Genomic DNA, 27264 nt, shown 5'->3' with positions numbered 1-27264 from the left:
ACGAACAAGAAAAACTAGAGATTCGAACAAAACAAGCTCTGTTTTCTCAGGATCTTTTTCTTCTCGTTTTCGTTATTTTCTTCCTGCTTACTAGCATTGACCCAAAATAAATCCCTAGCAGTTGTTGATAATTGAATGCACAATAAACAATAGCCATGTGATGTTCGAATAGAACCATATAGATTAAGATATCATGATGTTCAGAACATACGCTTAAACTGATAGTTGAGTAGGTAATTGTGGAATTTTTTTCCATCGTTATACAGAGCCATCTTGCACAAAATTCGACTTGGCCATACTAAGTGCTAAAACGTCATTCTAATCAAATTCTATTTCTTGGTTGAGGTCACTTTACGACTGCCTTTGGGTCCTTTCAAAAACCAAAAAGCTTCTACCGAGCATGTTGCAAATATCCAGTCTAAATGTTGAGGCCAAAGGCTTCACCGATTTGTAGCCGTTCTATGAGCGTCTAAAGCGTTAGCACACTGAGGATTGCACCAATCCGTTAGCATCGATTCTTGGCATGTGGTTAAAATACTCAAGACTTGTGAAACAAGAGGTCAGTGTAACACATTGATTAGCGAATATCTCCAGTGGTGCTCGTTCATTTCTTGATTGTCATCTATCTCCTATAATTTTAGGAAGGTGATGGACTCTTCGCCTTCTTAATTTCAGTGGACGTCTGCTGGTGGCACCACAGAGATCGTTGTGAATGGATCTACAGGTTTATTACATCCTGATGGGAAGGAGGGCGTCAAGCCGCTTGCAAAGAACATCGTAAAACTTGCTACCCAAGTTGAGGTTAATGGAGCCATCACATGGCAGAGAGGATTGCACCGTTCTTGAGATGTCTGATATGTTAACAAAGTGGAGGAACAAGAAGGGGCATTGACATCCCATTTTCCCAGAGTTTGATCTGTTTTAGCTTCTGTTCTTTTCTTTTGGTTTCTTTGGTTCTATTCCAGTGTGGTTTCACACTCCGGTGATATAGTTTTCGAGGTTTAGAAACATATACTGTTGTTAATTGATTCATTCATGGTCAGTCTTTCTTTTGAGGGGTTTTTTCTCCGGTATGAGGAGGTTGTTGGTTGAAAACAGCGTTGATGAACAGCAATCTGAAGTTATGGTTGTGGACAATGTACAAATTGTTGAGTTTGTGATATAATATTTCAAGTGAGAAGGGCCTATTGCTCCAACTGCGATGTCATAAATACTGCATGAACTTTCAAACCTGTTTCTACCAACATGAAATGCCAAGACTTGCAACATCCTATTATGATGCAACGGTGAAGGCAATGATGTCAGGAACAAAAAAAACTTGATGGCGTTTGAAGTGGTACCATACTCCAATGCTTCATCAACAACTTGAGAATAGTCATATGATTCAGTGAACGGAGATTTTGATAGATTTATTGGGCACCATCCTCTTGGCTATTTTGTACCTTACCATTCTGAGGATCTTGTAGAACCAGAAGGCACTGACCAGCTGCAAGCCCAATGCCATTGCCTGAGAAGCCAAATTAACAGAGAAACTAGATGAGAAGTCCGCTGGTTGTAGCAGCAATAGGTTCGGTTCAGGAAGACCAAACCCATTTCTGCATAAAGATTAAGATACAATTGATCGTAATTGCGTTCATCAACCACCACTTGTGTACCTTAATAAGCAATGGGTAGTCTGCTGTCAAGGTTACATATGTGAGATATGGACCGCCAACCATCCTTGCCAAGGAGAAGATCGCAGCAAACAAGATCTGTATCACAAGCAATCACTTTCTTATCTCTTGCTTCTGCATCGATTTTTGTTGGATACGTTAGCTTTCATCACCCAGAATTTACCACGTATTTGGAGATTATACAGTATCCTTCCCGTCATCTATCTGTGCGTGCGTGTGATCCACCTAGGCTTGCTCTAAAGAAGTCGTGAGGCTCGAATCGGTTTGGGTTTCGTTAAAAGAGGGAGGGAACCCGGGTGTTTAAATCGTCTCATAAAGATGTCAGTGCATTTGGTGTTCGTCTGAGAGAGAGAGAGAGAGAGAGAGAGAGGAGAATAAATTCTTTATATCTTTGACACCCTCTCGGGCGGCAGATTTCTTTTCTTTTTATACTTCTTTTAAACCATGCAATTTGATAGTTGTAAGAAGTGAAAGATATGGGTTAGATATCTCACGCACGTCAAATGCTAAAGTAAGGTTGGTGTCTCGGTAGCCGAGCTCCTTCAGAAGTTCTCTCATGTGTAAGAAAGGACTGGAGATCTCCGTTAACCACATTGCCGCAACCATTTCCGAGCCACACTGTAAGAGAAGCCGAGCTGAGAACGACGGGAAGCATATGGATTCATCGAAAGAAAAGGGTATAAAAAGAGAAAAAAAGAGTCGCGGGGCGGGTTACTTACCATTCCGTAGGCAAGACCTGCTGCGATGCCGACAATTCCAACCATATGATGAACTGAATTGTCCATTCTGGTTATCTTGTCGAAAAGGCAGCATATCAGATCATATATCAGATAAGACAGAGTCACGGCCAACGCTTTCATCTGAAGAATGTTGGAGGAGGAGAAGATGCCCAAAAATTAAACAAGAATCCAGTTGATGACATACCATTTCTCCAAAAATACTTGGGAGTCGAGGCATGTTTTCTATCTCGTGAGTAGAAAGAAGAAGGGAGATGCACAAAGGGAGGCGGTACCTGCAGTTCAGACGACCTCGATGCCAGAGGACACACAGGGCATCCCCAGTGCTGTACGGATAGAGAGGCTAAGCCAACAGCCACCGCAGCGTGGACGGTGGAGACGACACGGTTGCAGAAATCAAAGGAGCGGTTTCGAAATACATTCCGAACTAGTAGGAAGGTGGTGGTCCAGAACAACACTCCTGAGATCACCCAGCTCACAATGTAATCTTCCATCTCTCCGCGACAACTTGTTCCTGTAATTCAACACCGGACGGTTTCGTCTTCCTAAGAGCAATCTACATCCTCTTCTTTAGCTACCAGACTTGAGAATCATGTTGTGAAGGAAAGACAAGTTGGATCGCATATGACTCGATGATTTGGCAAGGAGAAGGAATCGAGGAGTAAATTATCAACTTTGTAAGAGGAGAACCGATCGACCTGCTTCCTCTAAGTCGGTTACCTCGATGATGTTAAGAATGAATCAGGAAGACCAAAAAGAAGTGAAATTAAAATTCTTAATGAGTACTCTACCTTTGTTCTTATCCAAGAATCAGAGAGATGAGAATTCTCCAGTCTGAGATTAGGTGACGAGAGAGAGAGAGAGAGAGAGAGAGAGAGAGAAGAACACCTGGATCTTCAATCAATGTGGAGGAGGACAGCTAGAACCAAGTCCGCGTCCCTTGTTCTTAAAGAGCAACATAACATGACTGAGGACACACATACCATTAACGTCAATTAGTTGGAGTTTGGTATATGATATTGATAGGGCACCTTTTGGTAACTTGCCCTCCTATCACTATTCACAGCCACCTCAGCATTAAGATCAACATCCCCCAACTCCGTTCCGTAAAAGTCATGACGAAGCCAACCAAGTACAATGTGAGTCGGCCGATCAAGTACAACGCCATCCTACGAGAGTTGAGATGGCGCCGACCGAGTACAGCGTTGTCCCGCAAAAGTTGAGATCACACCGACCGAGTACAGCACCATCCCGCGAAGGTCAAGACGACGCCAATCATGTACAGCGCCAACCAGGTATAGCACTGTCCCGCCAAAGTCAGAACGACATCGCTGAAGTACAACATCGTCCCGCGAAGATCGAGATAGCGCCAACCGAGTACCACGTCATGCTGTAAAGGTCGGGACGACATCGAGTAAAACATTGTACCATGATACGAAGAACACCCCACATAGGCTCCTGACGAAAGGATAAAAATTTATCTCGGGGACGAAGCCAGAAGCCAGAGAGGATTCTGAACTCTTATTCCACCCAATTCTAACAAAATCTTCGGAAGGGCCCGAACGGACGTGGATGATGATCTCGCGCACCCGGGACTGAACCAACCCAGGCCGACTCCCATAATGTAAAGGAACCCAGGCCGACTCCCATAATGTAAAGGATCACTATCAGATATTTATCGGAAGGAATTCCCAAAACAAAAAGAGAAAGCTGAGATATGTTTTTCCGGTAGTCTGGTTGTCCAGTCCGCTGGAGAACTACTAGTGATACCAATATTGTAGACCAAACCCAACCAACCTTTAACCGCCCCATCCGATATGCTCCCAACGATAGACGATTTCAGCTGCATGCATGCTGTTAAGTTTGTTCGGCTAATCTCCACCACAATCTCTCAACTAATAATAATAATTCATATGGGGGCTGACTAGCTGTGTGCAGAAAGTTCACATATATATATGTATATATATATATAAAGGCAGAAGAAAGAGATCCGTTGGCCCATGGGTGTTGGCGTGCGCTCGTCATACCGATCCTACTCGGTGGTAATCTGTCCTTTCCCGATCGAGCAGCCAATGCTCCTCATACCAATCCTACTGGGTAATAATCTGTCCTTCCCCGATCGAGCAGCCAATCGTCACAAAGCAGCTTTTTCTCTCTCACGTAATCTCAGAAGAGTTGTGGCTTGGCAGATCAGTGGACCAGCTAGTTATATCCCACGGATATCCTTCGTTTTCGCATCTTCAATTACTGGTTTTTGATTAGCTGCAGTGATCTCGACAGAGTAGCCAACTCAATTAATTCGCCTGCCTGTTCCTTCTTCTATCCCAAAATAGACACACAAGTTCATATATATATATATATATATATATATATATATATATATATATATATATATATATATATATATATATGAATTGCTGTGAGGATACAGACTCCTTCGCTGGCCTACTGCTCCATTGATTGCTCATCCGTCACAACAAGTTGACGTACTTTATACGCTGTGATCGATAGCCAGCAGATATTGTGTGATCGAGTCTAAAAATCCCTGAGCAATTTATAGATTAAATGCAGCGGCCGTTTAGTTAGTTGCACCTGCACCTCCACCTCCACCTGCCTCGTGTGACGCCCATCTATCGCAGCAAGTTGGCATCGATAGCTCCCCATCGACGTCAGCCTCTAGAGATTGAAAGCTGCGGGCAGAGGGAGCATACGAAATGTCCTCAACTGCGTTTGGTGGCTGCATTTATCGTGACATAGGGTCCGACGATCTGGATTAATAACTCCAGACGACGTGCCACGCAAGTAGATATAAATTGCAGCATCCAGCTGAACTGTGACATATTATCGCGGAGACATACAAACTACTTTATATACATCACGTTACCCCCCAAGCACGCACTTGCCGCGTGTGTTGGCATGCGCGTACGTCCGAGCATTCAGATGCGCAAGCAGGAATACACCCGGAGGAAGTGTCGGCAAGTGAATGATTCCAAAAGACTCTGCTACCAGGAAGGAAGCCTACGGAGAGCAAGCTAAGCATGATCGATCCCGGGAGGACCCAAACTATTGAACTCATTATGCTTCCGCCTCTCTCAGCGTATCGCTTTCACATTTTCCACCTTAAAATTTGCTGTATAATTCTCATCTAAAAATGCACAACTTTTGTATAGATCCTACTCTAACCACAAAGGGAACACGAGCACAAGATCTTGATCTCTTATACACAAAGAAATGATTGGATGCACCGAGCTAGTTGTCCTTTACATAATAACCTCCTCTGGTTGGGAAGCCAATCAAGATTTCTTTGGAGAATCTAGAAACCAAGCAGCTGCTTGCCGTGGCTTCTCCTGCTGCCACCACATTAAACCTGAGACGAAGAGGAAGCACCACCCGCGTCGGGCATAGGTACTGCATTCGAGAATCAAAAGGCCAAGGAGATTGGAAATGAAGAGTCGACACCAAACCATGGACATATTCAAGGCAATGTTCTTGCATCCTCAAGTGGGGGGCTTGCTTGGACTTCCATATATATATATATATATATATATATATATATATATATATATATATATATATATATATATATATATATATAATGTAATTTATTACTTACGATTGACATTATGTAATTTATTAGTTACCGATTAATATGATTTTCTTTTAGTTATTGACATTTAGCGTTATCTACCATGGTGCGGTAGAACTCGGGCACTTTGAGTTTTCAAAGTCAATTCGTCAGGAAGAGGGAGTTATATGGGTCAAACTTTATGATCCTTAGTACGGCTTGTAGGAGTGTGTGTGTGTGTGTGTGTGATTCGATCGTTTTTTTTTACCCCTTGCACCGTCTATTGAGTCATTGGACGTTTACTTGCAGTCTCATTAAAAGATTGTTAGTCTGCTTATCCGATCATAATTTGAAGTTTGATAAATGGAAACCCACTCAGTGGTTGATTGATACGGTTCTTATTTCTTTTTCTTTCTTCTTCCTAAATTTCTTCTAGTACCTTTCTTTGACGACGATCGAGTTAAGGGATTTCTGAATCCGATCCTTCATAGTGAATGGTTAGAATCAAATAGTATTCAAGCGGGGATAAAGTTTTATATCTAGAAAGCCAATGGAGGGAGATCGCAACTAACAAACACTAACTCATATATCCTTCTGAGGTACATTTATGAACGATCGACCTGTACGACCAGTACCGCATACAACCGACCCACTGCACATACAAATTAGCAAAGATCAGATGCAGAAGCACCGCATCAAAGTAAAGCAATAGCTAATGATTAATTGCACCTCCTGTCATTGAACGAACATCTCGAGCACAGTTCCGTGTGACACATGCTCATCAACACAGCGGGACATGTCTAGACTATCACATCAGATTATACTACCACGACTTATTTAACTTCAGTTTTTAAGCAAAGATATAACATGAACAATAAAAACGAGCCCACAGAAATATTAACGGTGGGCTCAACTAATATAACTTTTCAGAGAGAGAGAGAAAGAAGGCCTGGAACTTCACTGCTAGTTCTCTGTACCACCTGAACTATATAAGTTTCGCTTCTACCATACCATATTAACAGAAACATTGTTTTTCTTTTTCCCGTTTTCATGGAGAATATAGCTGGGTGCGCAGATCACAAGTATATGCTTTTCCTGCTTGTGCTCTTGGACAAATATGATATATGAATTTGAACCATTACCAGAATGATGGCAAGGCTACAATCATTCCCTCCAGTATCTTTCCCAGAAGCCTTTCTTCCTGTTAGATTCATTTTCAGTTGTTGACCGTGAAGATCTACCAATAGAGAAACGTTGCCTCAAAAATGACCTGCCAAAAGACGATTGGGTGCTAGAACTGGCACCCATCTTGGGTCCGTCACCAACCTTCTTATGACGATCACAGATAGCATCTCCATGTGGTTCATTGTCAGCTACTCCAATTCTGGAGAGCTTGTTTCTAGCCTTCGTTTCAGCTTTCTTAAATAGCTTTGCTGCAGATTTTTCTCCATGTGTACAGACAGGGCATGTTGGATCATAGCGGTCAATTTCAGTCGTCATTTTCTCCAAGCATTCAGCATGGTAAATATGTCCACAAACCAAAACAGCAACCACACAATGCTCCATTAATAGCTTCGAGCATACTTTGCAAGTCGGCTGATCAGGAGAGACTTGTGTTGTCTGCTGAGGATTTGATCCTGTTATTTTGCTGCTACTGGAGGTAAGATTATCACTGTCAAATGACCATCTCTCCCTATTTGAGGAAGCCACAAGCTCAGAAAAGGTCCGCATCGACCATCCATCAGAAGACTCACCATGAGAACCTCCTGTAGACAATTCATTGCTGCGGAAAGAGAGCACAAAAGAGTGCCTTCCTTCGGGAGAACTGTTCTCATTAAGGGATTGAAGAGATGGTATCCTGCTATCTGAGATCTGGCGACAGAGTTGAAAGCCTGGTGATTGGCATGCCCTCCTCGATGAAGTAGGATCTAAGGGTACAAAACAACTCGTAGACGATGATGGATCTGCTTGGAACGAAGATGAGGAAGGAGTTGAAGGCACTGAAACTGATATTTTTCTGTTCTCATCAAGGGAATGAAGAGATGGTATCCTGCTGCCGTCAGATATCTGCCAAGAGAGTTGACAGCCTGGGGATTGGCATGCCTTCCTTGACGAAGTTGGATCAGATGGTAGAGAACAGCTCCTGGAAGATGATGGATCTGCCTTGTATGAAGATGAGGAAGGAGTTGAAGGCACTGATTTCGAAAATTTGACGTCTGGAGCACTTGCAAAGTACGACAACTTAAGGGAGCCCTTACTCTGAATATTGAATAAAATGGTACCATGAGACTAAGTAAATTCTAAAGTTTCATCACCATAAAGCTTGGTCAATCAGAATGAACTAGTTTTGTTTATTCGATCTCACCTTGCGGGATGAATTGCTTTTGATGGACTGATCATCTGTAAGATAAAAAGAATATTAGATGAAATGCCAAAAATTAAAATTTCCAAGAAATCACAGACAATTGTAGTATCAAGTTATTAGAAGTGGAAGACTGGTTTACTTATAGAAACAGCAACAGACAAATGTCCTCATCAAAGTCCTAGAGATCACGTATTACTACCCAAGTTTTTGATCCGGATGCACAATCAGCAAATACATATGATGTATTTACATAAATAAACATAAAGACATACCACTTGTATGTGAAAAAATACTTCCCACGTCATTTTAATAGGAACAGTTTATATACTAAAAAATGTGCAAGATATTTTTTTGGTATTGTGGAACGAAGATGACATCTTTAATCACATCCTTTCAACTAAAGCAATTTTTCAGCATTCTTCTCACAGTATTTCTTCAACTTTATCCACCTGCAGTACTATCCAACTATGTGCTTAGGTAGAGAAACTTAGGTATTTAAAGCGACCCCTTTCTTCACATCCCACTGCAAAATTACGAGTAACTGCTTCATCAAAGTATGTGACGAATCGACCATCTTGTGAATATTATAGCAAAAAAGTAGTTGTTAATTGCAAGGAACACGGTATCATGCTGACTCGGTGTATCGATCACTGGACGAACTAGTACATACAGATCGACTCCAACTTACAACACATGGTGCATTGGTAATACTGGTTTTCCAAAAAATGATTGGAAATTCAAAAAAATCATTTAAAGTTTTTTCCTAATTTATTGGTATATAAATCATATTTAAATAAGAATAAAATGTGTCTAAACCATAAATGAATAAAAAATATAGGTTATAAGAAGGTAAATTTGAATTTAACTTTTTTATTAGGAACTTTAATCACTAATCTAGAGCTTGATTACCACTAATCACCGATTAGGAATTTTAATAATAAGTGAGTGTGTGAGAATGAGAGAGTGAATGAGAGTGTGCATGAGCAAGTGAAGGAGGGAGAGGATTCAAAATCCCAAAGGAGGCGCCACTGATCAATTTGACTATTAGGGCTAGATTTGACCCGTCATGGGTCAGTCAATCTGACTATTACCAACCTGTATCGATTGGTCATTATTGAGTTTCAATCGTATCGACCCATACACAATCGATACCGACCAATACCAGGTTAGTTTTCTACATACCATCCGAAACAGACTTGTCCATATACCGGTCAGCCCGTTTCGTACTGACTTGGGCATTAGGTCAAACCTTCATTAATTGTACAGAAAATTCAAACGTATTTTCTGAACCTTTTGGTCCTCACCCAAGGTTTGATTTATGAACCTTCAGTACTAACATAACAATTGCACATGACTTAGCTGCTAAAGCATATAGCCCAAGGTTAGTTTCATCTGAGAGAAAAAAGTCTGATAGGAAGTGAACCAATTAAAGAAAACTATGAACCTTCTTTCCTAAGATAACATTTGCAACTGCCACACCTCCAAAGCATATAGTTTTATAAAGACCCCAAGAAAAATCATAAAACCATATTGCAGCGTATTACTTACATCCTCTATCTTCCCAAAATCATAAAGCTGATTTGTCCTCATGATATTTTCCCGAAATCATACATACTCCTTTATTAAAAGTTAAAACATCCTTTGGACACATGTTTTAACAAGACTATCTCTCAGACTAAAACCATCAATACCACTAAGATTTCCACTTTACAGTAAACCACCAAAGAAAAATCCCAGTAAAACATTATCCATAAGCAGCATATCCCACTGGTAGTCTATGAAGGGTATAATATTACTTAATTTTTCAGACAACCTACCAGGCTAAACATATGCACTTTGTTCAACTAAGTTTTTTTGACGTGTAACAGTGAGGGATCATAGGCGGAACCAGTATGAGATATCTTTGGTAGAATCTGTCTGCATTTATATTGAGTTGCAAGAACACAGAGTGAAAATGCATCCAGCACTACTGATGTACTGACAGATCTCTGCAAGAACATGTTTAAGAGTTCTAATACCAAGCAAAATCTATAAAGCTGCTGATTAAATAATTAATTTTTTTGATGAAAATGCAGCCTTTCATAAAGTTGTATGTACGTAACTCCAAATTCTGTATCAAGGCATAAATAGTACTAGACATAAATAATCTGGGTTTAATTGAAAAAAGACAGTTTGATTGTGAAGATTGGGCCTGATCACATTCTATGGATCTAGATAAGTAAACAATAAAAAGGAGATTAAATATCTATAAAGAAAACACATATATAGACATCCAATTTCCATCTCAAACTCTTTCAACAAAGAGGATTTAACACTAAATTTCTATTACCTTAATCCTCTTCTTTTACAATGAAAAACATACCACTACATCAAGCAAGAGAGAAGAACTATGGCATATTTACCTGCAGAAACATCTTTCAACTTCCCAGCACTCCCAGACCTAATTGGAGATTCATGCCACTTTTCTAAATGGAAAGCATCTGATGGACTACCACTGACAAAAAGGCTTTCAGCTTCAGTGGGTGACTCGCTCCTAATCTGAGGTCCAACATTCCCACTATGATGATGAGAAAATTGAGCAGCATTATCCATGGCATCCTCTATGTGTGTTCGGTTGTCCCACCGAAAGCTCCAAGTAGGAGAGCGTCTAATGTTCCTATATGTTGAAACATCAAACTGAGCTGGGCTCGGCAGGGGTTTGTCTTTCACAGCCACACAACAATTGGCCCCCATGTTGGTTCTGGTACTGAATTTCTTTTCTAAGAAATTAGAATAAGATTGAATTTACAAACAGAAGTCACAGGCTTGTTCCCGATTATGTAGAGACTCAAAAGAGAACGTCATACCTTCAATCTCCAGCTATTCCTACAAAAAGAATATGCATGCCAAGTATTAAGATGCTGCAGAACAACATAAATGAAAATTTACGAAACAAATTATTCAAAACTTGAGAGAATAATAGCAAGCATCAACTAGAACCACAGAGGTTAGTTAACAAAAGGAGGCACCATACTAGAAGGGTATACAATTTGAAAACTCATCCGGCCTATTTCAAATTGGGAGATGCAAGAAATGTTGAACTCTGTCAATTTTTTCTCAGAGCTTGCTAGATTAAACATTTAAATCAGCCATTGACCTCAAGTCAGTCAGACAAGTACATATGCACACACACACACAGAGGGAGAGAGAGAGAGAGAGAGAGAGAGAGAGAGAGAGAGAGAGAGAGATATTCCAACAGTGTACCACTGTAAAAGGATCATCAATCTTATCATGGATGATAGAAGGTGACCACCAAGAAAAAAAAAAAAGGCGTAAACTATAAAATTTTGTAATAGGCATGAGGCATCATATGTAAAGCTAAAAGTCACTTGCCCTGATTGCCTTGATGAGCCAGTCATGCATCAAACTAGTAGAAATTTAGGTTGAATATGTAGTCCACAAATCCTCCAACTTTTTCTCATAGTAAAATTCTATTTCCCCTTTCCATCAATTAGTTGAAAAAAAAAGGAAAACAGTGAAAAATCAATAGCAAGACAAACCAAGAAAAGTGTAACCCAAAAATGGGAGTCTTGTGAAGTAACAGTTCGAATCATCAACAACAAATCAAACAAGGAAATTTTAAGCCAGAGAAAAGGGACTCTTTTGAGATTATAGTTCTAATCATCAGCAGATACACTTAGCACTTATCATTACTTAACAAGCAGTAAAAAAAAGTAACTAAAAGAAGTTAAAAAGTTTATCTCAACAAAAATTCAGATAGAAACTAGTAGAATTCCAACTATTTTCTCGTTGCTCCTTGAGAAATCGCCACCGAAAAAAAAAATAACAAAGGAAGGATTGAAAGAAAACAAATTCCTGTAAAATTTCGATTTTGACGATTCAGTATTTTACGATACATCTACAAACCAAAAGAAAGGATGATAAGCCCTTTAAGCAGATAAAAGCTATTGTGGCGTGAAGATGAGTTTCTTCGGATCAGATGGCATAAGGAAGTCCAAGTTGTCGACATGAAAAGGCTTCGATTAAACCCAAAACTATATGATCCGAAGGAGGCAACACATCACCTACTTAGTTAGGCTATCTTCTCTAAGTACCAAAACTTGCAGTTACAATCTCAATTTTATAAAATAACAAAACTAAAGAACTACTCGAGTTGGGAATTTCCGATTTTTTACAAAAGAAAAACAGAAAGAAAAAGTATTTTTCGCAATAAACAGAGTTGCACCTCAAGGGCTGAAGAACCCGATTGGTGAGCGAAAGAAAGCACGAACAAATCAAGCCTATGGCATCCGAAACTACGATACGAGAGCATCAGGTCGATCAGGTCAAGGCAAGCCCCGCCGCCGCCGGCTTCGGGATCAGCCAAGTAAGCTCGGGGGTTTCGGATCCAACCCGCGGATTGCTCCACTCTCCACGGGTCCTCGGCCTCGCGGAGAAACCGAGAGAAGACCGAAGCAACGCCTCCCCTATTGCTCTCCTATCCTATCCTATTCTCTCCTCTCTTCGATCGAAAACCCAAGCTCCCATATAAGGAGAAAACTAGGGCATCTACTTTCCGCCCGCTTCGCTTCGTCTACCCTCCGCTTGTTGGTAGGGTTTGAGAGAGGGAGAGGATACGGGTGTGGCTGAGAGCGATCGGGTGTGTACATAAGAGACGGGAACGAGCACGTTAGGGAGCAGACCCGCCGATCTTCACTCGCCGCTGATGTGGGTCCACTTAAACAGCGTCTGAGCGAGAAACCCGGACTCGTGTCAGGGGTCCGACATACTTATCGGAAAATATCGTGATCGTGGGTTTGTGTTATTTTCGTAATTATGAAATAAAAAAATTCATGTGTTAAGGAAAAAAACAGTTGATTTCTTCGTCGGGCTAACGTAGTCCGAACCCATATACGTAAATTATCTATAATATTTTTGAGATATAAATATCATGCTCCCGAGATATCATCTACGTACAAATCGAAGTTGAAAAAGCATCCGACTCAATCCCTTCGATGCTGAATTTAATAATCCAAGATTTCTAAAAATAAATTTGAATAGTTAAAAGAAAAAAAATATTTAAAATATTTTTTATTTAATGATAAAGGGAAGGCTTGGATTGTCTTCTTTATCATAAAGGAAATAAAAGTAAACTTATGATTATCTTTCTTTTCACAATAAATAAAAAAGAAAGCTTATATTTTCCTACGTTGAATATTTGTTTACATATCTAGATAGGTGAAAGGTAACTTGGATCTCATGTAGCAATCACGTGTTTGAAGATAGTTGATTCCTTATCATTTGTCTCTCCTCGAATGTATGCTTCACGACTCTTGCAAGAGGAATTCGTAGCGCGTCATTTAGTTTATATGGTATGAAAGTATTCAGAATCTTATCTTGCGGGTTAGGTTTTTCTAACTTAGGTGTATCGGGCATGTTAGGCTTGTGCTTTCGTCGTAGTGAATTTCATTTTACATGAGTTAAGGTTCTTGACTCACGTCTAAAGCTCATTTGTCCTTATGCCTTCGTCATAGTGAATTTGTCTTAGTGTGAGTCAAGTTTCCCGACTCATACATCTTAAGATGCATTTGACCTTGCGCATATGCTATAACGGATTTATCTTGGCACAGGTCGAGTTTCTCAATTCACTTGTCTCGGGCGCATAAGGCCTCGCGCCTCCATATTAGTGGATTTTCCTTGATGCGAGTCATGTTTCCCGACTCATGCATCTTGGGCACATTTGGTATTTTGCCTATATTGTGATAGATTTACCTTGGTATGAGTCAGGTTTCCCAACTCACATGTCTTGGGCGCATTTGGCCTTGGGCCTCCGTCATGATGGATTTACCTTAGCGTGAGTTGGATTTCCTAACTCATGCATCTTAGGTGCATTTGGCTTTACACCTCCATGATGGTGGTTTTGTCCCTACGTGGATCGGCTTTCTCAACTCAAATGCCTCAAGCTCATTTAGATCTATGTCTCCATTGTGGCAGGTTTATTCTCGTGTGGGTCAGATTTCTTAACTTACACGCCTTAGGCTCATTTGACCCTGCATCTCTACCACGGTGGGTTTACCCTAGTGCGGGTTAGATTTTTTGACTCATACATCTCATGCTCATTTGGCTCTGTACCTATACCATGGCGGATTTCAAGTCCCCACTCTATCGTGACAGATTTCAAATTTTTTCGTCATGGTGTTATTCAAATTATTCCTCCACCGTGGTGGAATTTTAATGTCCTCTCTATCATAGTGGATTTTAGATTTTTCCACCATGGCAGTCTTCAAATTCTTCCTTCTTCATGGAGGATTTTGAGTATCTTCTCCATCATAGTAGATTTTGGATCTTCTTGTCATAGCAATCTTTCAGTTCTTACTCTACTGTGGCAATATTTCATATCCTCTCTTCGCCATGGTAGATTTTGAGTCCTCTCTCTGTCATGATAGATTTTAAGTCCTCTATCTATTGTGGCATGTCTGAAACCTTCTCGCCATGGCAAGCCTCTTAGGATCTACCCCCGATGGAATACTTATCTTAATCATAGGAGGAGAGACACATGTCTCCTCCTTATAAATCCTCTCCTCTCATAATTTGAGGTTAAATCCTTCATTTGAGCCTTAAGAGTTCTGAACCTTACTCCCAAGGCCTCCTTAGGAGCATCTCCCCTCTCACCTTGATTCCTAATAAAGCGGGTCAATTATTAAGTCCTTCATCTCCACATTAGTTCTACTTACCGAACACTAGTCGGGATATCTCTTCTTTCTTATTCATGTTATTCTCGATCCTCTAGTCGCTAGTCGATCGAGGTTTGTGGTACATTTTTTAATAGTGCACGGGTGGAGGAGGTCATGTCCTCCTCCACCCTAGCAATATTAGAGTTTATAAGGGGCTGGGATGTTGAGTTTATAAGGAGTTCTCATGGTCGTGATTCGGTGGTAAAAGCATCTATCTTTAATCGCCTTTGAACTAGGTATTTTATCTTGACCAAGTTTGACCTGCAAGTTTTTCGACTCGTTTAGTAACCTTTTGATTCTATCCCAAGGTCTTTCTACTTGTAATGGCCTTGAGGCGAGCATTCGTCTTCCTTTTCACCCAATGATAACGTTATGTCTTCAATAACAAGGAATATTGTCTTCCCAAATAATGCTCAACTCATGGCATTTTTTTATAGTATTTATCATGGAATACCAATGTATCGACATTATTCTGATTTGTCACTTGTTTCCGATTATGCAAAGGTAAAAGTGGCTACTAAGTCGCTCAGGAGGGCTTTAGAGTGAGCAGTGCCCCTTTCAATCCTTTTAATGCTCAATAGTCTTTGTAAGTTTGACTATTACTCCCGATTATCGAATGTGCTAGATCTAGAACCTCTAGACTTATAAGTCTGGTATCAAAGAGTAGAGTACTCATATAGGACATCCTTGGTGTCTCAAGTCTAAGGACCAAATATACCACTAAGACTAACAGAATCGTTGTCTAATAATAAAACATTATTAACCATCCAATATTATGTAAGCGGATCAATCAATAAACTCATTTTCCAATGAAAACATGTATTATATTCTTAGTGACCACACATGAGCAGCTATAAGACCAGCTGCATCTATCATATGAACGAGTATACAACACACTAGTTTGTCTGGTTATCTCTATGTCCCTCTCGAGTAACATATGACCGGGATTATTTAGGATCTATATTTAAAGGCGAATCGGTATCATTATCATGATCTCATCATGATCTAATTCTCATTTGTATAGATCTATGGACATCACAATATATTCAAGCAATAGACAATATAAAGTGATAAAATGGTAAATAATAATAATAATAAAAAGACTACGTATTAAGTCATACGTGTCATCACTCACGTGATTGGCTTGTAGGGCACCTATGACTAGCAGAAGCAAGTAATGATATTATTTCATACAAACCTCTCAACTTGTTACTCAATCATTGAAGCTAACGACTCGACCTTCACCCACTTCATAAAATAGTCTACTCCCACGGTGAGGAACCTTCGCTAGTTAGAAGTTAGTAAAAATGGTTCTAAGATGTCCATGCCCCATTGGGCAAAGCGTCTTGTATAATCGATTAGGCTCAAATGGACTGTTGGCTAGTGTAATACCTCAACAAAGTTTTGGCACTAGTGGCATCTCTGGACATAGATCGTGTCATTACATAACATCGACTAGTAGAACCCCTATTAAAGCACCTTGAATACAAGGGTATATTCACTTATGTGCTCCCTACAAACAACTTTATGCACCTCAACAAGCACCTTGTTAGCTTCTTACGGTGTTAGGAACCTAAGGAAAGATTAGTTGAACGACCTTCGATATAGGCAATCTTTAATTATGTAATACTATGCTCGATGACACCTGACCCTTTAAGCCACTGCGGGATCAACAAGGAATGTCTCGTTTATCTCATAGCATAGGATCTCGTCGATCCAACCCGGTTCTGTAGGGAAATCTAGGAGGCGACATCATATGCGCAGCATAATAACATTAAATAAAATACTCAAATTTTCCAAAGATGTGTTTGTCATCATACGAAGATTGGTAACCAAAATTCATGAAACTTAAAATCATGTATATTAAATATTATGTTACTTAGGGAGATCGTATATCCTTGAATCCCTACATATCTCCAGGAGAGAGTGAATGAGGTCAAGTATCATCATCTCTAGCAGTGATCCACATAGTAGAGCTGCGACGATGCTCCTCAAATCTCTAGGCCTACTATCTGAGGAGGAGAATGAGAGAAGAATAGGAGATGACAAACCAAAGAGACTCTAACCTATAAACCATTGGTTCTCTCTTATTTATAGAGGTCCCCTGTTAACATAACTCTAATGAATCCTGTCATATTATGTATTAGATCTCCATCCAACAACTCAAGCTTCTTGGATTAGTGGATCTCTATCCAATGATTTCTCATTGGCTCTTATTAGATCTCATTCATATAATCCAATAATTCAGAGGCTTATTCGATATCCAATAAGATAAGGGCTCTAACGAATATCTTATATCCGAACCTCTACTCATCGCAACGCCTAACATATGTATGTGACCCTCTAAGCCTAATATTGAGCTGGTCACGAGTCATTCATGTCAGAACTCCTTTCAGCTTAATGAATTATTATCTTCATAATAATTTACTCGATTCATCGACTGCGGACGTACTAAGTCATTACGTCGCAGTCCCCAGAAGATATAGGGGAATCCAATTCGTTGGACTTGTCTATCTTCAGTTATTGTATACCTATAGTCTTTAATCTATCTAAAATCCCAAAGATCATATATCGGGCATGGTACTGTCAGACCTATATGATTTCTACTCGAGTCTCAGTCTTCAAATTCTCACGGAGAACTCTTTCTCTCTCAATCTGAATGACCATAGCTAGGGATTTGTCTAAGTGAGAATACATGGGATATTCCTCTTATGACAACGAGATCAGATGATCCTTTATCGACACTCAATAGTCTTCATAAAGTTTGCTATACCTCTCGATGACTGATTGTACTAGATCTGGAATCTCCAGACTTATAAGTCTGGTATCAAAGAGTGAAGTACTCAAACAAGGCATCTTTGGTGTCTCAAGTCTAAGGACCAGATATACCAATAAGACTACGGAATCGCTGTCTGACAATAAGACATTATCAACCATCCAGCATTTCGTATGTCGATAAACTCATTCTTCAATGAGCACATGTATTGTATCTCTAGTGTCCTCACACGAGCAACTATGAGACCAACTGCATCAATTATATAGACGGGTATACAACACACTAGTTTGTCCAGTTATCTCGATGTCCCTCTCGAGTAATCTATAACCAGGATTATTTAGTATCTCTATTTAAAGGCGAATCGGTCATATTATCGTAATCTCATCATGATCTGATTCCTATTGTACAGATCCATTGCCATCACAATATATTCAAGTAACAAGTAATATAAAATGATAAAATATCAAATAATAATAATAAACAAAAAAGTCGTGTGTCAAGTCACACGTGTTATCATTCACGTGATTGGCTTACAGGACACTTATGACTAGCATGTTCCTCCTCAGTTATGGCCATGTCATAATCTTTAATGGTTTGAGTACGTAGCATTTCGACTACTAGCCAGCCCTCCCTTGGGGCTTGGTTGAAGGCTAACCTGGCTAATGCATCAACTTGGGTATTTTCTACACAAGGTACATATAATATATTGAGTCAGGAGAAGCTTTGGGCTAAACATTACATCTCGGTAAGGTACTTCTCCATTTTTTTCATCTTTTGCCTTATAGCTCTTGTCAACTTAGCTCATGACTAGTTATGAATTACTAAACATTGTTAACTCCTACACCTAGAGTTCTCGGGCGAGTCAAAGCCCTAAGAGAAATACTTCATATTCAACCTCATTATTGGAGATTTTGAACTCGCAACTAAAGCTTCCACATATATCTACTTGTATGGGCCTTTTAGGATAAGTCTAGTGCCACCCCTTTCAAATGTGATATAGTTGTCTACGAACAGGGTCCATGCTTGTCGGCTTCATCCTAGGGCTAGGGTGTCAAGTCCAATATGAAATCCATTGACGCTTGAGCCTTAATGGCAACCCTCGATATATATTAGATGTCGAACTCATCCAGCTCTACCAACCATCTTAACATCTGTCCTGAGATATCAAATAGTGCAAGGATTTGTTTGAGTAGTTGATTGATGATCACCTGTATAGGATGCACTTAAAAATAAGGATGAAGCTTTCTTACCACCAATACAAGCATAAAAGCCAACCTCTCGTTAGAGAGGTATCACTCCTCGACTCCACTTAGTATATGGTTGACATAATAAATGAGTCTTTTGACTCACGAGTTGTCTCACACCATTATCGAGCTAGTAGCTTGCTCCATGGTAGCAAAATAGAGGTTAAGAACCTCACGTGGAATGGATGAGAGTCATGACAACTTGGCAAGTTTCAACTTCTCAAACGTCTCTTGACATTTTTTAATCCAGGGGAAATCGCTCGAATTTTTTAATACCCGTAAGAAGGCAAGCACTTGTTTTTGGACTAGGATAGGAACCGACTAAGTACTTTATTTATCCTGTTAATATATATATATATATAAACATCATTGAAGCAAAATTGAAAACCACGGTTCGAAAGCAATTGAAACCTTCTTCCATGTTCATGGAATGATCTAATCCAAGTACATGTAAAGCAAAGAGGTTTATTGTAAGAATAATGTGTGGGTAACTTAGATCATCCATTGTAGCATCTAATACATTTTGCTTCATCACACATGACATATTCACATGGAAACGGAAGGGACATGAGCATAAATTTGTATCTCAAGACAGTAACTTCCGATACATATCTTAGGAACCAAACAGTACTTAACTATAGATCACATATAATGAAAGCATTAGCTCGAAGTAACCAAGTGTTGTTCCCCAAGACCAAGCAACTTCGATTAGATCAGTTGGGTATGAGCTTGAAAGGAGGCTTGGAAAGAGATGGAGAAGGATCGTAGCTTCCGTAGTCTTTTGTATTGACTTTGAGAATCCTGTAATGAACAATGGAGATTTGTTGCTGGTGCAACCCATGCTTGGATAAATCCTGCCGTCAATGCAAAAAAGCTTTGTCAAAAGAAATATAAGAAGAAAGATAAACTGAAATTGTCTAACTAGTGATACGTAATCACTCAAGTGAGAAGACGCAAAACAAGGATTTTTCCTCTGGCTAACGCCTTCTTACTTGGCTCTTCTTTTGGCATGATTTTAGGAGTTTGTGTGATCTACTGGAACCACACCTCTCTCTACTTCACAATTCTCGTTTGCCTCTCGTTCTGTTTCTTAGTCATCATCGGTATGTACGTATATACCTCAGAATTATAATTAGATTTGACGGATATCTACCTTCATCGTGGACCCCGCTGGTGCTGCGTATTTACCAAAAATCCTTGTTTGCCGCCCTGCAAAATCCATTACAAATGAAGCGTGCATACAAAACCTATTGAATATTTTTCCTCATACGTTACTACAATTTAAAGTTAAAATAATAATAAAAAATCATATCAAGAATGTAGTTTGCGAGTAAATGTTCTCAAAGTTTATAGCTGTTTCGTTGACGGTGTGGATGTTGTCACTTGGGGTGGGTGACCATCCATACATTTTCGTTATATTCTCCTAGAAAAAGAAAGCTGCATCTTACACACTGGAAATGGAAAACTAGCGAGCGTTCCATATACAAAGTGCTTAGCTTCTGATTCTGGATTCTTGGTAGATCCTTAATAAATGCATTAGCTTCTTTTTTTCTAGTACCTCATACTTCATATATAGATAGCATTGAGGAGCTTGCGAGACGTATATGAGGTAGTAGCTAGAGAAAAGAAGCTAAACATTTATAAAGGATCCATCAAGATATGCTTACTACACGTATTGAGGAGCTTACTAAAGTCTAAAAGAAAGGGTTAAGAAACATATTATGATCGGTTTATTTGATGATGACTATCTCTGCGTAGCATTTGTCATTTTTACGAGAAGCAGAAAAAGGTACAGATATTAAACGCTACTTATAAAAGATGGTTTTGATATTGGATGCGTGATTAAAGCTGTTTAAGCGCGCCATATATCAAACTTCTCCTTCATCTATTCTGAGCCCTTGTTTCTTCTTCCTTCTGCTTTCATTTCCACGCTCTTGATGCTTCTTTTAGTAAGTAGTCCTCGGTTCAAACGAAAGAAACAAAAAAGAAGTAGGAGAAACTTGTCCTTCTCGATTAGCGAAGGACAAGTTTATGTTTGTTAACGAAGGCTGTGTCCGTAATAGCGACAAGAAAAAAAATCAGGTGAACCTGTCAAGTAAACTAATTTTGGTGTGTGCTTCGACTTGATCATATTGCAGAATGTATTGTTCTCTGCATTACTCTAACCAGCATGGAGCCTATTACGCTAGGAGAATGGAAATTACCCAAAAGACTTGCCTGCCAATGCAATGGATGGAAGTGAAGCCAAGACGATAATTAGGAGGACAGTGAGCTTCTTGGGAGCCACGAAGACCATGATGGAAAACTTCCCTGAACTCCGTCGCAAATTCTTCCTTTCCTTCTTCTCCTTCTCCTCCTTCTCCGAGCGCATAGATAGATAAGAAGCGAGGCTTCGGAATGGAATGCAACCAGCAGCGTTGGTTGGCGAAGAACGGGTGAGAGATCGGGTGCGTTGGAGAGTCAATTCTTTAAACGTGACAAGGCGAATCCCACTGGACTCTCAGTTTTAAGTTAAACGTAGAAAAAGTGGAGAGACAGTACTTTCTCCATGGAGCATTAGGAGCTTAGATAGTAGCCATAAGCGACTCTCTCTCTCTCTCTCTCTCTCTCTCCGAGACTGACTTCAGCGCGTGCAAGTCATCGAGATGGCAACACCGCAGCATGCTTGAGATTTAAGCCATCAACCACCATAGAATAAGCATTGTTTTCAGAGAACCGGCTGCTTGAAGAATAAAGCAGTGGTGGTGCTACTGGGTGTCCTCAACTCTTTACTTATTTCAAACAAAGCCCGATGTATATGTAGTGTAAGACTATTTGGTTGCCTTCTTTCTTGAAATTGATATTAGACGCTTAAGTATGTTGGTACGTGCAGGGAGGCGAGGGATGGGAGGAACATTTATTCTTCAAGGGAACCACCACGTTCTGTCGTAGTCTAACGAAGAGAGGGGACTGGCTTTTCTTCGAAACAAGAGGAGCCGTAGTGACATATTCGCGGCTATCAAAGTGGCTTGGAAGCTACTGCAGCAGCAAGCCGACCCATACAAAAGAGAAAGGCGGGTGCCATGCGTGAGTGCGATGCACTGTAACCTTGGGGATCATCGTTTCACCTAAAGAGGACCAGAGAGTGTATAAAAAGTAAACGAAGTGGATGCGTAGTGCTTCAAATCATCGACGAGGACAAGGACATGGAACCGACCACCCCGCTGGAAGACAACGGTGGAGAATGAAGTGATGCGTAAGGTTTTAATATTCCGATGCCTTTAGTCTCAGAAAGTGGGTTTTAATGTAATTAACTTTATGGAAAGTGACTTGACCACTATTATGTTATCTACAATAATCACAGTCATGCGATGGCTGAGTGCTGCGTCGTCCGATGCTGAGCTGCGCACCAAAAGTATCTTTCGCCTAAATATAGTAACCGACAAGGAACGATCGCGTGGAAAGAGAGAGAGAGAGAGAAGAAATCCAAGGCAGGGCTTATGGCCTGGACACGTGTGCGGTGTGTGCCAGTGCAACTCCTGGAATGTGGTTTTCTATAAATGGAAAGCGATTTGGGGGAGACACTCACATTTTGGAGGAGGTAATAAAAGCAATTTCCCTTTTCAAATTATTTAGACTCGTTTTTCACATGAATATGAAGGCTCACTCAGTTTTAACCCACAGAAATTAGAATATAATATATATATATTAAAAAAAATTTCTACAGTTTAAAGTAGCTTGGAATCTTTTTCTAGAGACACTATATATCGTGCTGTAGCACATGTGCAAGAACATGCGACCAAAGTTCCCCTTCTCTTGCGCAGCAGTAACGTAGGGTGAGCCGTGCACGACCCATCGAAACGCTGAGATTCCAGCAACTCACAGACCGAGCTTGATTGACCCCAGGCTTCTGATGCAACATGACATGATTCGACCAGTCAGATCGTGATCCACAAACTCTAAAAGCCTAGATTTCTCGATAGTTACTGTATCTCTCGAGAGGACTTGCAGCAGTTGCAGATAACAAGCTGCATCCCGTCCCTCACTCTATTCGGCCTTTTTCTTTCTATGCAACATCTGCGTTAATCTATCTCACCCGTGTCTCAGACAGCACATCCGTTGACTGGGCATTTGTCTCGCTGCTAGCAGCTTTTTCATGAACGGAGACCATATACCTGTTAAGAAGAGCCTTTGTACAAGTCCAGAGTGGGAACGTAGGAATGTGGGCTAGAGTTTTACGGGCCGGGGCAGAAAGTTGAACGTGCCTTCATGTTTATATGGGATGAGCTTGTTCTGAAAAATGATCCATGGGATAGAATGAACAATGTTCTGTCCGGATAGAATTCTCATGTCGACGAGCATGAGAGATAGAATTCTCATGCGTTGGTCAGCCCGCACCAACCATGCATAAACAGGATTTCTTTTCGTTTCCGCATCATCATCGAACACAAACGAAGGACTCCTCAAGTGGTCGTTATCAGAAAAAGCGGTCGAAGCGAAAGAGCAAGGACGGGAAGGGTCGTTTTGTTTCTCATGGCGTCGCTACCACTTCCACCATCTCTGTGGCTGTAACACTCGAACGTTCATCTTTCCTGCCGACTGGTTCTGACCTAGTGGTTGGGCCACTTCAAATAGGATTGCGTGACACAGCGGTCCCGAGCCCTCTCCGTGTGTCTGTCCTAAGAAGGCTCTGCGCACAGTGGTTGCGTGAGCACTTATCCACCCACCACCATCAGCTTTTCTCGGCCTCACTTCACCTTCCTCCCAACTGCTCATCACGCCATGGCCACCAAACGGTCGAGGCTCGCTCTTTTGGTGGTGCAGAGTCGTACGAGTTTCCACAAGCAAAAAGCTCGCAGGAATACAAAGCCACTACACGAGGCGGTGGCCTTCTGATTCCTTCTCGCCTCAACTGGCCTCGAGGCCATCGATCTGAACCAGCAATGCGACCAAAGTCACTTCGTCATCGTGACATGCGTCGGCGGTACTAGTGTGTAGATCACAAGTTCCACCAGAGTGCAGCCCACCGTCCGTGGAGCTCGATGTGGGCTGCAGAAATTTCGTCAACTTCTGAACACACGTTCATCCAAGGTTCGTCTAGATTACAGATAGTAGCATGAAGATGCCAATACGTTTATGGAAAAAAGAAGTCTCTTTTTTCTTTTAATTGAATAAAAAAGTTGTAACATGGAGAACTCTTTCAGAATCATAATAAAGGCGAGAGAAGATTACCGATTAATACCTTAAAATACCCAACTTTGTGTTTAACTCGATGCATCGCTCGGTTAATAGCTTTCTCGATGTTGAAGAAGGCTCGCAGTGCTTCTTGTATTCTAAAGAAGTCTGACAACTTCCCGTCTCGTATGAATTTGAACGTGACAGCCTTTGTCGACGTTGATGTGCTAAATCTATCTAATTTAATCGACGGATGGAGGGGCAGGCAACAGTGGCCGAAAGGGAAGGCGATCAAATTGCATACATTAAACTTACGCATACCTAAATGCATTAAATAAGCAATATCAAATACCTGTGCTTCGAGAAAGCTGTTGATCTTAGATTTCTGTTTTGAGACAAACGAGGAGAGGTTTTGGCCATATCTCTGCTGATAGGTAAAAAGATTGGGCGAGGGTTCAGCTATTTTTCTATCGAGTTCGCTTCCAGATGTTAGATGTATATGATATAATATTGGTAAGGTGGACCAAAGGAAAGCTATATGGGTCGACACCATCGTACTTAAAGCAGGGCCATCAGCATTCAGTGGTCCACCCGCTCGCCACGCCAAACATGACAAGGACAACAAGTTATCATGTCCCAAGACGGAAAAATAAAAATAATAATAATAATAATAATAATATTATTATTATAAGAATAAATAATGAAGATGAAATTCCGGCTCATAATTTTGTAATATATTATTATTTTTTTACCGATTAAACTAGTTAATATCTTTAAAATAAATAAATAAATATTTATTATTATTTACGTAGCTCTCAGCTAAGTAAGTACATGGACCAAACGATGCAACCAACATTAATATCATGATCAAGAGCACTTCTAAAGGAACCACCCATTAAGCACTTCTGTCCACTTAAGATCGACTACCTTCTGCATCTATTTTTCACGTTCGTAAATGAATATTTATATATAGAGAAAGAGAGAGAACAATTTGTCTGAGGATCTGACGGTGGAAAGAAGCATTTTGAATGTCAACCATCCAAGCAGTACTCCTTGGATGGTATAATCCATGCATATACGCAATCTTGATGTTTTCAAACAAAGCACCTTTTTGCATCTCACCTCGGGAATTACTTGTGAGAAAGAGAGAGAGCAATACACTATAAGCCAGTATTAGATAGAAAACAAAGAGAAGGATTACACTCGGCTGCTTTGGATAGTAACCCACATGACATGGAGACCAGAATAAAAACTTGGGTGCACAGTTCCCTGTTAAGGTCACTTCTCCACCTCCGTGGTTTTCCTTCCGTCTTTAATTTCTTCTTCTTTTTTATCTTCACTCACTGGTCCACACCAAAGAGATTCTTAGGGTTCGAGATGTTCTTCTTCTGCCCATCCCTCGATCACACCCCGAGATAGTGAACATCACGGTAGCATAGGACCATGATGCATCACGAATTACACCACCAAAAAGATCAGTCCAAAAAAGAAAGGGTCCCTCCTGAGGCCCCCGTGATAGCGGTCTAACAGTACAGCTGAGACGTGTCTGCGGAGGCCATCATCATGGGCTGGTTCGCACCCATCAAGTTCCATGGCCTCACGAAGCTATCCGACGGCTGAACCAAGTCACCGATGGCGCTGCCGATACCACGCATGTAGTGAAGGATCTGACTCAGTGACTGCAGCGTTGCGGTGAGTTCCATCGTTTGGGCCCTGAGCACGGAGTTCTCGGCTTCCACGCCGACGTAGTGCTGCGTGGTGACGCTGAGGGCGGTCAGGATCTGGCCGTTCTCCTTCCTCAGCTGGCTCACCTGCGCCGTTAGATCATCCAAATGCTTCTGTTTCCTCATTCTGGAGCGGCGCGCTGACTCCCGGTTCGACAGCATTCGCTTCTGCTTCCTCTGGTTCATCAAAGCCTGCAGGTCCTCCTCGGACTGGGACTGCCCAATCCGGCTCGAACCGGAAGAAGTAGCACTAGGAGAGGCCATGAGACCTAACAGAACTATATATACACTAGTTTTCTTAATTATTATCAATGGAAATGCAACACCCCAAAAGATATTGAGCAGAGGATTATTATTGCGATCGAGATTGTATGTAGACGGTAAGTAGGTAATAGGAAAATATATAGAGATATAGGTGGTATGATCTGAAAACAAGTTTATGAGAAAACGTAGAACCAGTAAAGGAACACCACTGAGAAGGACTGAACCAAATGCGTCCGGCGCCTGAGTGTGGAATTTATCATAAACCCCGAAAGGAGGATCTCACTTAGGATAGGCGACATCTATCAGAAACATCAAGAGCAGCCTGTTCTGCATGTGTCGACAGAGGAAAACGTTTTCTGAGGAGGTAGGCCGAACTCCGGAAGCCGAAAGATGTGGCAAAAAGAAATCAGATTTTGTGATGAATCTTGGCAGAAAGAAAGATGAGAATATTGGCAGGAGCAGCCACGAAGAAGTTAGATTTGTCAGGAGGGAGTTTAGATTTAGAGAGCAAATAATCCAAGCTCCAGGGGAATAGGTGGTGGGACGGAAGGCAGTTTCCTACGTCGAAGACAGGAGGAGGAAACCAGAGGAGGTGGAAGAGAAGAGAGAACAGGGAAGAGAGCAGCAGAAGCTGAGTATTTAAGAAGATGGAAACAGAGAAATGGGAGGTGGAAAATGAGAAGCAAGAAAGGCGAGGGGAAGAGGCATTGGTTGTCCAAGAGAGTGGGATTTATAGAAGCAGAATCTGGGAGAACGGAGATCTAAAATGTTGATGAAGAGAGAGAGGGAGAGAGAGGTTGTTGTTGGGGCATGTTGGGTGGAAATGGGCTCTCCCACAAGAATCCAATTCCAGCTGGACAGCACAGCCCAGAGCAATTAAACTTCCAACTATTTTATTCTCAATTAATAACAAACAATTATTTTATTCTCATAATAATAATATATTGGTATTTTTCGACAGACAGACAGACGGCGGGCGCCCTTTTCCTCTCATTTATTGGACCGAACACGCAATCCATCGGTAATTGCAGAAGTCATAATCTTACCAC

General features: G+C 40.8%; 4 protein-coding genes across 10 annotated transcripts; all 4 read right to left on the bottom strand.

The window, feature by feature from the left end:
- Positions 1 to 1100: 1100 nt before the first annotated feature.
- LOC135584545 (uncharacterized) lies at positions 1101 to 3353 on the bottom strand. Of its 5 annotated transcripts, none has more exons than XM_065087588.1 (6): positions 3202 to 3353; positions 2686 to 3108; positions 2393 to 2533; positions 2172 to 2291; positions 1656 to 1751; positions 1101 to 1507 (listed from the first exon to the last, which is right to left on the bottom strand). In XM_065087588.1, exons 2-6 carry the CDS (start codon positions 2902 to 2904, stop codon positions 1385 to 1387), a joined length of 699 nt encoding a protein of 232 aa, XP_064943660.1. In that variant the 5' UTR covers positions 2905 to 3108; positions 3202 to 3353; the 3' UTR covers positions 1101 to 1384. The 5 variants fall into 5 exon arrangements, with proteins under 5 accessions (XP_064943660.1, XP_064943661.1, XP_064943658.1 ...); XM_065087589.1 differs by having other exon boundaries at positions 2686 to 2924; positions 3202 to 3338; XM_065087586.1 differs by having other exon boundaries at positions 2686 to 3130; positions 3202 to 3328.
- A 3323-nt stretch (positions 3354 to 6676) lies between these two features.
- On the bottom strand, positions 6677 to 12990 carry LOC135595987 (uncharacterized). Of its 3 annotated transcripts, none has more exons than XM_065087582.1 (5): positions 12566 to 12989; positions 11187 to 11205; positions 10743 to 11099; positions 8341 to 8375; positions 6677 to 8234 (listed from the first exon to the last, which is right to left on the bottom strand). In XM_065087582.1, the coding sequence occupies exons 3-5, from the start codon at positions 11071 to 11073 to the stop codon at positions 7140 to 7142; spliced, it is 1461 nt and encodes a 486-aa protein (XP_064943654.1). In that variant the 5' UTR covers positions 11074 to 11099; positions 11187 to 11205; positions 12566 to 12989; the 3' UTR covers positions 6677 to 7139. The 3 variants fall into 3 exon arrangements, with proteins under 3 accessions (XP_064943654.1, XP_064943656.1, XP_064943655.1); XM_065087584.1 differs by having other exon boundaries at positions 10743 to 10996; XM_065087583.1 differs by having other exon boundaries at positions 10743 to 11205; positions 12566 to 12990.
- Positions 12991 to 19509: 6519 nt separating this feature from the next.
- On the bottom strand, positions 19510 to 21828 carry LOC135595049 (protein CASPARIAN STRIP INTEGRITY FACTOR 1-like). Its single transcript, XM_065085553.1, has 3 exons — positions 21291 to 21828; positions 20227 to 20282; positions 19510 to 19927 (listed from the first exon to the last, which is right to left on the bottom strand). The coding sequence occupies exons 1-3, from the start codon at positions 21442 to 21444 to the stop codon at positions 19787 to 19789; spliced, it is 351 nt and encodes a 116-aa protein (XP_064941625.1). The 5' UTR covers positions 21445 to 21828; the 3' UTR covers positions 19510 to 19786.
- Positions 21829 to 25383: 3555 nt separating this feature from the next.
- LOC135595986 (bZIP transcription factor 44-like) lies at positions 25384 to 26956 on the bottom strand. Its single transcript, XM_065087581.1, has one exon. The coding sequence runs from the start codon at positions 26213 to 26215 to the stop codon at positions 25751 to 25753; it is 465 nt and encodes a 154-aa protein (XP_064943653.1). The 5' UTR covers positions 26216 to 26956; the 3' UTR covers positions 25384 to 25750.
- Between the last annotated feature and the right edge of the window lie 308 nt (positions 26957 to 27264).

This window comes from Musa acuminata, chromosome BXJ1-10 (genome assembly GCF_036884655.1).
Source record: "Musa acuminata AAA Group cultivar baxijiao chromosome BXJ1-10, Cavendish_Baxijiao_AAA, whole genome shotgun sequence".
In the NCBI taxonomy this organism is placed as follows: Eukaryota; Viridiplantae; Streptophyta; class Magnoliopsida; order Zingiberales; family Musaceae; genus Musa; species Musa acuminata.
Note: the sequence above shows the minus strand (reverse complement) of the source record. Positions and strands in the feature narration are given on the sequence as shown.

Coding starts and splice junctions, on each gene's coding strand:
- LOC135595049 (XM_065085553.1), bottom strand. CDS start 21,444: ATGCGCTCGGAGAAGGAGGAGAAGGAGAAGAAGGAAAGGAAGAATTTG. Junction 20,283..21,290: donor TCCATCCATTGCATTGGCAG/GCAAGTCTTTTG, acceptor TGGATTTTGCAG/GGCGGCAAACAAGGATTTTT. Junction 19,928..20,226: donor CAGCGGGGTCCACGATGAAG/GTAGATATCCGT, acceptor CATTGACGGCAG/GATTTATCCAAGCATGGGTT.
- LOC135595987 (XM_065087583.1), bottom strand. CDS start 11,073: ATGGGGGCCAATTGTTGTGTGGCTGTGAAAGACAAACCCCTGCCGAGC. Junction 8,376..10,742: donor GTTGAAAGATGTTTCTGCAG/GTAAATATGCCA, acceptor TTTATCTTACAG/ATGATCAGTCCATCAAAAGC. Junction 8,235..8,340: donor AAAGCAATTCATCCCGCAAG/GTGAGATCGAAT, acceptor TTCAATATTCAG/AGTAAGGGCTCCCTTAAGTT.
- LOC135595986 (XM_065087581.1), bottom strand. CDS start 26,215: ATGGCCTCTCCTAGTGCTACTTCTTCCGGTTCGAGCCGGATTGGGCAG.
- LOC135584545 (XM_065087588.1), bottom strand. CDS start 2,904: ATGGAAGATTACATTGTGAGCTGGGTGATCTCAGGAGTGTTGTTCTGG. Junction 2,292..2,392: donor CAGGTCTTGCCTACGGAATG/GTAAGTAACCCG, acceptor CTTCTCTTACAG/TGTGGCTCGGAAATGGTTGC. Junction 1,752..2,171: donor ACCTTACTTTAGCATTTGAC/GTGCGTGAGATA, acceptor CTTGTGATACAG/ATCTTGTTTGCTGCGATCTT.